Source organism: Pieris napi, chromosome 22, assembly GCF_905475465.1.
Source record: "Pieris napi chromosome 22, ilPieNapi1.2, whole genome shotgun sequence".
In the NCBI taxonomy this organism is placed as follows: Eukaryota; Metazoa; Arthropoda; class Insecta; order Lepidoptera; family Pieridae; genus Pieris; species Pieris napi.
This window is the reverse complement of record NC_062255.1, coordinates 1667126-1677454: the sequence shown is the minus strand read 5'-3', so window position 1 is coordinate 1677454 and position 10329 is coordinate 1667126. Positions and strand designations below refer to the sequence as shown.

General features: G+C 33.1%; 1 protein-coding gene across 1 annotated transcript; it reads right to left on the bottom strand.

Annotated features, from left to right (window-relative positions):
* Positions 1 to 2912: 2912 nt before the first annotated feature.
* Positions 2913 to 9532, bottom strand: LOC125060585 (glutathione S-transferase 2-like). The gene is made up of 5 exons (XM_047665523.1): positions 9428 to 9532; positions 8208 to 8351; positions 4481 to 4648; positions 3537 to 3679; positions 2913 to 3165 (listed from the first exon to the last, which is right to left on the bottom strand). The coding sequence occupies exons 2-5, from the start codon at positions 8338 to 8340 to the stop codon at positions 2992 to 2994; spliced, it is 618 nt and encodes a 205-aa protein (XP_047521479.1). The 5' UTR covers positions 8341 to 8351; positions 9428 to 9532; the 3' UTR covers positions 2913 to 2991.
* Positions 9533 to 10329: the final 797 nt, after the last annotated feature.

The following is a 10329-nucleotide window of genomic DNA, read 5'->3' as shown; positions in this document are numbered from 1 at the left end:
AAACATATTTTGCTGTTCAACAAACGTACCAATAACTAATGGAGATATCCGGGCAATATCCTTATTCTGTGAGGCCCAGAAAACGCATTTTCATATCCAGGCTTGTAATTGTCATCATTCTCATCCAATAGAGCGCGCTTTACCAAATTTTTCACGTCTTCAGAAAGCACTGCGACGAAGTATAGGCTTAGTAATAAAATGGCAATAAAACCGAATTTTAACGCCATTACTGCTAGCTTTATCAACGGATCCACTTATATGATAGAAACGTAATATAACGCGCGATATTTATACACATTGTGTTGTTTTATAAAATAAAGAATATCACGAGAAATTATTTACTAAGCTCCATTAGCACTGATTGTTTATATTCTCTTTATTTATTTAGCTGAGATGTAAATTTATTTTATACTAGCTGTATACCCTGCCACGCTTCGCTGTGGTACATTTATATGATTGTAGAATAATCAGAATCAGATGCAATTTTTTTGTAAATAAACAATTGGGAACGAATATCGTTTCTCATGTGACTGCGCCATTACTATTGCGGTTGTGAGCGAGTGTTTTGCTCGTTTCCGGCAGATGGCGCGGTCACTGGTACACACCTGATCGTTAAAAAACTGTTTTTCGCGGTCGCGGATATGTGACTGATGGAAAATAGACAATCCTTGATGCGGATTATATATCATGCAAAAATTTCAGCTCGATCGGTGCAGAACCTTTTGACTTTTTGAAGCGTACACAAACCAACATAACATTTATATATATATAGATTTACGCGAAGATAGCTATGCGATTCTAAACTCTGAGGGTTTATAAGCGCGCTGTAATACTTTTATTTATGTATTTACTTATTTCGTTATCCTACAGCTAACAACAACAACAACATTTAAGTACACTAAAAATATGGCCAAAGATGGAATACATATTTACAAAAAGGAAAAAACAATAAAAAATATTAATACACTTAACCAAATAATACCTAAGTTGGCTGTTTTGTGTAATGGTGTAAAAGTGAGGGAATATTTTTTCATAAAAATATATTGAAGCATAAAAAATACCGGTGGCGCTACAACCCTAGTCTACCAACCTAGATCTTGGCAAACTGTATCTGATAATTTTCTCTAAGAGGCGAGTAGGCTGCTGTGCCTGACACACGCCGGCTAATTACAAGCCGGTTTCCTCATCATGCAGCATGCTCTTCACTTTACAAGTGCTAAATGCACACATCGCAAGCAAGAACTAAAAAAAGGCTTTTATTGGAGTTCTATAATTAGGATTACATTAAGTTTATGTTATTGTTATATTTTGAACAGTGTTGGCCTAGTGGCTTCAGCATGCGACTCTCATCCCTGAGGTCGTAGGTTCATTCCCCGGCTGTGCCCCAATGGACTTTCTTTCTATGTGCGCATTTAACAGCATTCGATGAAGGAAAACATCATGTCATCATCATTACTAAACCGATATGTGATAGACCCAAAAAAAAGTCGACGGCGTGTGTCAGGCCTTGGAGGCCTATTATATTGAAAAATCATCATGAAACAGATGCAGAAATCTGAGGCCGACACGAAGAGGTGGTAGCGCCACTGAATTCGAATCTCCCGCTATCTCTTATATTTCAACTCCCCGGTATTTGGTGTGCGTCCTCTTCTTTTTTCCCACTGGGCCATTCCAAATAAGGATCTTTTTGATCCATCTGTCATCTGTCAATGTGAGCGGCCAATTTGTACTTTTTGAGTGTCACCACATTTGTTATTTTTGTTGTAAACAGTTAAAAAAAATGAACAATTGTAATTGAAAAAACAAAAAACTTACACATTGCATTGTTTATAATGAATAAGCACATTATTATTTTATATAATTTATAATGTTCAAGCTATAAGCAAATGATTTTTGAAGTTATACTTCTTTAGGCGCGTTACGAAAAATTGATGAGAGTGAAATTTTACGATGCGCGCGCACCGTGACACAAAATTAACAGAATGAAGTTGCCCACGAAAGATGCAACGGCATTGGACATAATTTAAAAACAACATTCGAATAATAATAGAATTTATGTTACACTTAATGTAAGAGAATAATAATAAATGTTTATTTATTAAATTTTTCAAATGTAAACTGAACTTTATTGACTATAATGACTCCTTTTCCAGTCTTTGATTATTTAATTGTAATGAGTTATTTGCATGCAATCAAAAACTATTTTTAATAATGCCAAAGAAGTATAACTTCTTACGCGCGTACATAAGTACACGCACCCTTTTTTTTATTGATTAACAGACACGTTTCTGTTATCTCTTTGGTTAGTATTAAAGACAAAAAGACCTAACCGTAAACGAGTTATATATTCAGCAATCGAACTGTGATCATATTTCGTACCTTTATATTTTTATTATTTATAATAAAAACACAAAAACATTAAAAAATCGTGTTTTAATAAAATATATTATACATAACATACTTGACGATATACTACATACTTGGTCTTGTTAAAATCTCAATGTTTTTAAATCCGACATCATATAATATATTATCTGCAAAATGTATGAAATCTGAACTGTTGAATAACAAAAAAAATAAGAAATACTGTGCTCACAATAAAAATCACATTTCAATCGTGATACATAGTATAACTATGTATATCTATCTATACTCAAGATATATAATTTGTGATCGTGACAAAATTTCATATAATACTTGCAACACACATTACACAGACTAAAAATTTTAATGAGACATAGAGAAAGCGTCCGAAAAGTTTTTATACATTATTAAAAATGTTGTTAGGTCAACTATTATCAAACCGTATTTGTTAGTGTTCAGTATAATAAAGCAATTTCTAGTGGTATTTTTGGAATATGTAATTAAGAAGTGTTGCCAACATTTGTCGCCGATTCGTTTATTGGTTTAAAAAAAAAACTAAATGTTGAAGAATAACAACAAAAATAATAAGATAATCGTTTGCTTTTCTATGCCTTGTTTAATCTAAAATTAAATATCTGTCTTAGGCGCAGACGCAACGTATTCCTTGACTTTAGGTAAAGACACAACGTTGTCCCTCAATTTTGTTAGATTTGGATACTTTTCGTCCAAGTCCGGCATTTGCAGGAGCAAGTTCTTAAACGCGTCATATACGCCGCCAATTACGAAGTCGCCCCAACTTAACTGTAAAGAAAACAAGCAATGTTTAATGAAAACTATGAAACTTCTAGTATACTTGAAATTACTAGCAATTTATTCGAATAAAAAAAAATTAAAAAAATTGGTCGAAGTTTTTGAAAATTTGAATTTTTACTTCCGGTTTTGAAGTTCGAATATTATTATTTTTTTCAAAAAAAAAATTCTAATTAAATGGAAAAGATTTACGAATTGAAAAGCGTGATATAAAAAAAACCTACTGTAACCTATGTGTAATGTTTCTGTGTATACTATTTAGGTTTTTTATTTTCTTTAAATTCTTAAAATAATATATCATTATTTTATACAAATATGCAATTAGCTTCTACTCTACTTAGATCTCTGTTTATCGAACCAACCTTTCCATTGGCAATATGTCCGTTGTTCTTGCCAATGATTTCGTCAAGTTTCTTCAAGGCCACGGGGTAGTAATTCTTCTCCAGGTCGTCCTTAATCTTCTGCTTGATGTCGGGATCTTGTTCCAGCATAACTGTTGATGCCTCTGAAAAATAAACCCAGGAATAAATTACTTAATTATAATTCTTTGATTTGATTTTTTATTGATCATTAATTCGGCAAAATCCTATTTTTGATTATTATTGTACAGTGAGGACCAAAATGAAGTGTAACTATAGTAACTAGTAACTTCCTACTTTACTCACTTTTCCTATCCTCTGTACCTATTAAATAGGAATTCTGAATAAGCAAGGACATAAACTTGCTTATTCAGAATTCTAATATTGCTAATAAAATAAATTCAGTGCAATGCACAGTTTGAACTACATCTGCCTCTTTTCACCATAGCGTTAAAACAATTAAATAGAAAGAGACGTAATAAATACAAGACTGTTAGATTAATTTAATGTTTACAATAATAAAGATAATTTGTTTAAGTATAAGCACCTTAGCGACATTTTAAACACTATACAGCAGTCAAACATTTCTGTAACGGTTATTATATCTCTATATATCTACGGAATAGTTTCCTTTAATCTCATCAGTGGCGCTCCAACCTTTTTAGGTCTGGGCCTCAGATTTCTGAATCTTTTTCATGATCATTTGTCAATCTAATACGCAAGTAGGTGATCAACCTCCAGACACACGCCGTCGACTTTTTGGGTCTAAGGCAAGCTGGTTTCCTCACGACGTTTTCCTTCACCGTATGAGCGAATGTTAAATGCGTACATAGAAAGTCCATTGGTGCATAGCCAGGGATCGAACCTAGAACCTCAGGGACGAGAGTCGCACGCTGAAGCCACTAGGCCAACACTGATGATCCCTTTAAGATGTATAAATTACTTACTTAGACGAATATCAGTGAAGAAGTCCATGTTCTGATCGATTTCGAAGGACTCTTCAAGATTGTCTCCGGCGATTCCGTATTTGCGTCCGAGGTAGCGGGACATGGCCAGGGTTTGGCTGTATTTCTTTCCATTGATCTCAAGTACTGGCATCTGGCCGAATGGAGTTTCTGGAATACAGTATTATGGTATGAAAATTTGAAGGAAGGATGTTCTACGACAGGAACTCGATCAGTAAATACTTAAATGATCCTAATCCTTGGGATTGATTTGCTCCAGTTCAAACAATCTAACTAAGCGATTAAAAAGAGTGGCGGAAAGGTTCTTGCCAGTTCTTCTTACCCGCTCTACGTCCTTAACTTGCGAAGTGGTAGTAAGAGTAAATTTACAATCTATGTAACTTTTTTTTATGATTTTATTTATATTGATGATATTTTACATTGTGAAATAACAATTCAATTAACTTATTTTTAACGAACTTTAGACAATTCGAATAGTACAACGACAATTCATAAGTGTACTTGTTTACCTATATGAAAGATATTTTGATTTTGAATTGGAATAAATTTGCTGATGCGCTTTGTTGAATTTTGGCCAAAATGTTTAGGTGTCCGTCCTCAACATTCCGTCTTTACCCAAAATTACGGGGTAAGATAAATATACAAAAGATTCGATCTTACTCCGTTCTCAAGTGTCATACAAAAATTCAGTTATTCTCAAACTTTGACTGGTAACAGGAAATAAATTGGCAAAGTACCTAGTTGACATTTCCACAGGATTATGTATATGTTAACGTAAAATTGTAAACACCGTTAGATTGTAATCTATCTCGCGAGATTATAAACTGTCGAAAGATTGTGAACCTCAGCGTACTGCTTACAATTTAACGTATTATTATTCGGTAGATTGTACTACACTAACTTAGTTATCATTCAAACTTCTTTGGTCAATTACAGATTAATTTTACTTCCCAACAATTTCATATAACTACCGAATAATAATACGTTAATTTGTAAGCAGTTCGTTGAGGTTCACAATCTTTCGACAGTTTACAATCTCGCGAGATAGATTACAATCTAACGGTTTTTACAATTTTACGGTAACATATACATTACCGAATATGCAAAGATAGGTGAATAAATTAAATTTCGATTCTTCTTCGAATCTATGTAATTTAAATTGCAAAACTAAAATAAAAAGGTATCTATCAATATCAGACGTTGGCACTATTAATACCTAAGTAATGTTTAATCCAATGCAATTTAAAAGGTGGGCAGATGAAATCATGGAAATGGCTGGAAAGACCTCCTGAAAACGATTGGTATACAATAAGGAAAAATGGAGGACAATGGGGGAGGCCCTTGCCCGTAGGCACACAGAATCAGTTATAGTAGATTAAGAAAAACAATAGTTAGGTTAGGTATATCTGATATAAACCTATAAATAAATAAATAAATGTTTAATGAATTTAATAAATGTTTAATAAAAATAAATGTTTAATTATTTGAACGTATATCGGGTAATAATACCTAATTATTTAATAATTACATTTGTTTTATTCAGTCATTATGCCTCGTAATTACGTCCGGAAATCGTTACGTGCAACATTATTATTATTATTATGTATATGTAGCTTAATAAGCTGATGCGCGTGTAATTTGAGATTTGGAGAAACTATCCAATCTATTTTTTAAAGGAGTTCATAGATGGTGCACTGATCACTCTTTCGAGAAGCCTATTCCATTCGGCCACTACTCGGTTTGGGAGAAAGTTCTTTAGGGAATTTGTGTTATGTTGAGTGGTCTTAAGTTTTAAAGAACTACCCCTCAATGTGTGTATTTTCACTTAAAATAAAGAGCTTCTCAATTCCTGGAACATTATAGTGGCCAGTGAGGATTTTATGGGGTTCAATGAGATGTCCTCTTGATCTCCTACTTTCTAAATCAGTAAGGTCAAGACGCCCATTATAAGATTTCTTCCTGAGTGACCTGATCATTTTCGTGGCTTATCTTTGAACCCTTTCAAGCATAATATCCTTTATGAAATAAGGATCCCAAATGGTGTAGGCATACTCTAATAGTGGTCTAATGTAACATTTATATATCTTTAAGAGTGTTCTTGGTGACAGGCATTTAAATGATTTTCTCACTAAATAGAGCATGGAATTAGCCTTTTTCACAATATTCATGATGTGACATTCCCACTTCAAATCATAACTGATGGTAACACCCAAGTCTTTTTGCGTGAATACTGGCATTAACTGCTGCTGACCTAGGAGATAAGTATTGTGCGGAATGCGGCATCCTATACAAAAAAATGTGGCCGAAGTCATAGAAAAAGCAAAATGGAAGGTTTAAACATTTAAGCGACTAAAATTTATGAAAACCCATTTACAACCGTTTGAAAAAAACGGAGTTTAAAGCATTACATTAGGTCGCCCTCCTGTCTTTGAAATCGAAATAAGACTAGCAAATGGCCTTAAAGTTTTGGGCTATCTAGAAAAGAAGTAAGTTTTCTCGTGTAGCGCTATGTTACCGCATTTAAGGACGGTGTTCCAGGACCAGATTGGTTCACTAAATTCTGGCTCAAAACTGAGATAGAAAAGTTTGAGAAGTTCTGTTTCAATCTTTGTTAAACAAAGGTATTTTTTCACTAAAGTCTCACGTGAGTTTTCAAGTCACTAAAAGCTATGTACCCAAAACCGTTGACATCTCACATTAATTTTAAAGATTTTAGAAAAATATGCAATCTTTCCCCGTCACGTTTTCATGTTTACCTTATTTTGTAGTCGTATCTTTATTATTTTATTTACCAATTTTCTCTGCTTTGGAATAGATTTAACTTTATGTTATTGATATGATAAAAAATTATAGTTTTTGCTCGTTACTAATCAAAGCCAATAATAAAAAAAAGTATAGGTCAATATATAGTCGTCAAGAGGTTCAAAAACAACTCTGCTCATCTTATCAAAAACCCGTTCAATTTTCCCCCCGCTCACCCTACTTCTTTCCCTTAGTCAATCGTCAATTCTATAATTTGTTGAAATATAGATACTGATTTAGTGACGCATGTCCGTTAAAATAAGTTAATTGATTTGACATTTGACAATGTAAGTTAAAATGAGTAAAAATTAACTTCTAAAAGTCGTATCAAATTCCGCCAAATTAAAAATTCTAAGTAAAAAAAAATAGTCTCGAATTTGAATATTTTGGCGTTGACCTTGATGTTTGAGTTATACAGGTTCTGCTCTATAAACAAAAAAATCTTAATTGATAACAGCTGATGTAACATCCGCCATTTTGTCTATCTAAAAAATAAATATCATAAAGAACGACGTTTCGGAAAAATTTAAAATTATGTAAAAAAATTATAAATTTATAATAATACATAACTTCGATCCGGTAAAAAAGTGTTTTCTTTAAATGTGTAAAAGTTATGTCAATAAAAGATAACCTATAATAGTCTATGGCTTGAAATTGGGTCCAAAGTTATAATTAAATTTTGATATACATATGTTTACTCTGTACTCGGTTTATCATAACAAAATATTTAAATATTGTTATCAACACTAAGAGGTCTAATGCCGCATTTACATTCAGCCGTAGTGAGCAGGGAAATGAGCAGGGAAATGGGCAGGGAAATGGGCAGGGAAGTGGGCAGGACGAGTGGGTAAACGCGATATTAATACATATATTATTTAGTAATGGAGTATATCTATCAAAAACCTACTTGGTTTGAATTCTGGCCATTGATCCTTGGGCACTCTGTGGTCTTCGAACTTCTGTCCACCGTAAGACAACAGCATACGAAGACCTTCACCTAGACCCTTGAAGGGGAAGTAGTATAATACAACGTTCTCCATTTTTCCTGAAACTAAAAATTTATAAAATTTCGTACTCCTGCAGTTTTCATACATTAATAAAACACAATAAACAAAAAATAATAAATGTTCATGGTATGCACATACCATGAACATTGTGTAATGGGCCTTATCGTTTATATAAGTAATCTTTTCCTGGCATCCAGACTTTATTTAAGTCGCTAATTAATTAGGCATTAAATTTAACACAAATATCAAAATTCATTTTCTATGTGACTCCTAAATAATGTTTGTTAAAACTTGGTATTTAATACTCAGTTCTCTCTGTTCAAAGTGTTGCCAACTGCACCATAATTACGGTGAAAACACCGTAATCAGCAAAGATCTACCACCTACCGTACGATTATAACGAACGAATTCGGAAGAGCTGTTTGTATTAAAAAAAAAATTGTATTTAAAGTTACTATTAATACTTTTTTTTGTCTCTACCACATTCGAATGCTGAGTGTGTAAGAGTTTTCAGCAGTGTTAACGACATCAAAACGGAAAAAAACTTCTTACAAAATCCATTAAGGGTAATCTTTTATCGCAGCAGGCCATACAGCGACACGGAAATAACTGTATTAATTTTAATCCAACTCCCTCTATGATGTATAAAAATATTAAAACAATTATACCGTCTGATTCTGATTAAAAATATGTCTTATTGTCTCTTAACATACTACAAAATTAATAAGGTAATTCTACCGTATTTCAAATATAAATTACAACATAATTTCGGAAAATCTACCGTATTTTTAGAAGCATTCTACCGCTAGGTTTCTTGGCAACACAATCCAAACATTTCATTAAAATCGGTTTAGTCCATTAGTTTACTAACAAACGTATAGAGTTGTAATATGTACCAACTGGTTGTACTTATGATAATTGGTACGTCGAGTGTTGACACTCGACAGTTAAGCAAAAAGTACAAATTTAACAGAATTATTTATTGCTAGATGCTAACGGAAATCTAAAACTTTTAATAGTAAGTATATTAAACTATTAAAATAAAGTTTTGCCATGTTACGTATTTAATTCAAAAGTAGAATATTTAATTGTAATAAACGTATTTATAATATCTACTTACTTGAGATTCAAAACACGAGATGCGACAATACACTACGGTGGTGCGCGGCAGACTGTAGTTGTTATCCGAGTTCCGACAGTTACAAGTTTAACGTACCCACCCACCGTCGCCTAGGGTTGTCAAATGTAGAAAATAAAGAAATATATCTATTTTTTTTTTAAGACAATTCACACCAATTGCCCTAGTCCCATGCTAAGCTGGTGAAGCTTGTGTTATGGGTACTAGGCAACGGATATACATACATATAGATAGATAGACAGACATAAAAATACATATTTAAACACCCAAGACCTAAGCACAACACCAAATGCTCATCACATCGATGTTCATCCCAGCCGAGGATCAAACCCGGGACCCATGGATACACAATCAGGGGGTCAAAAAATCTATGTAGTACATTATATAATCTTCGTCCAATAATAACCTTGAAGTTTGAAACCTTTTTTTATTTAATTTACAAAAATAACACATCTATTAATGCAAAAATAACATACAAAAGCATGATAATTTAGACAAAACAAAATTATTTTGTTACTATATTCATTTTTTAAAACATAGATAAAGCATCAGGCTACTATAGACTTTTTTCATTTAGTCATAGACTTTTTTGTCTAAGAGATGTGGGTTTCCTCACGATGTTTTCCTTCACCGTTCGAGCGAATGTTGCGCACATAGAAAGAAAGTCCATTGGTGCACAGCCGGAGATCGAACCTACGACCTCAGTGATGAGAGTCACATGCTGAAGCCAACACTGCTCAGCGATAGAGAAAGTAAACGCAAAAGTTTTGGAAAATAAGCTGCCCTCATAACAACCTTGACTAACTCCTGTACACCAATACTAAAAAATATATTAATCGATCGTTAACAATGTGTTCTATAACGACCGCCTTAATGATGATTAT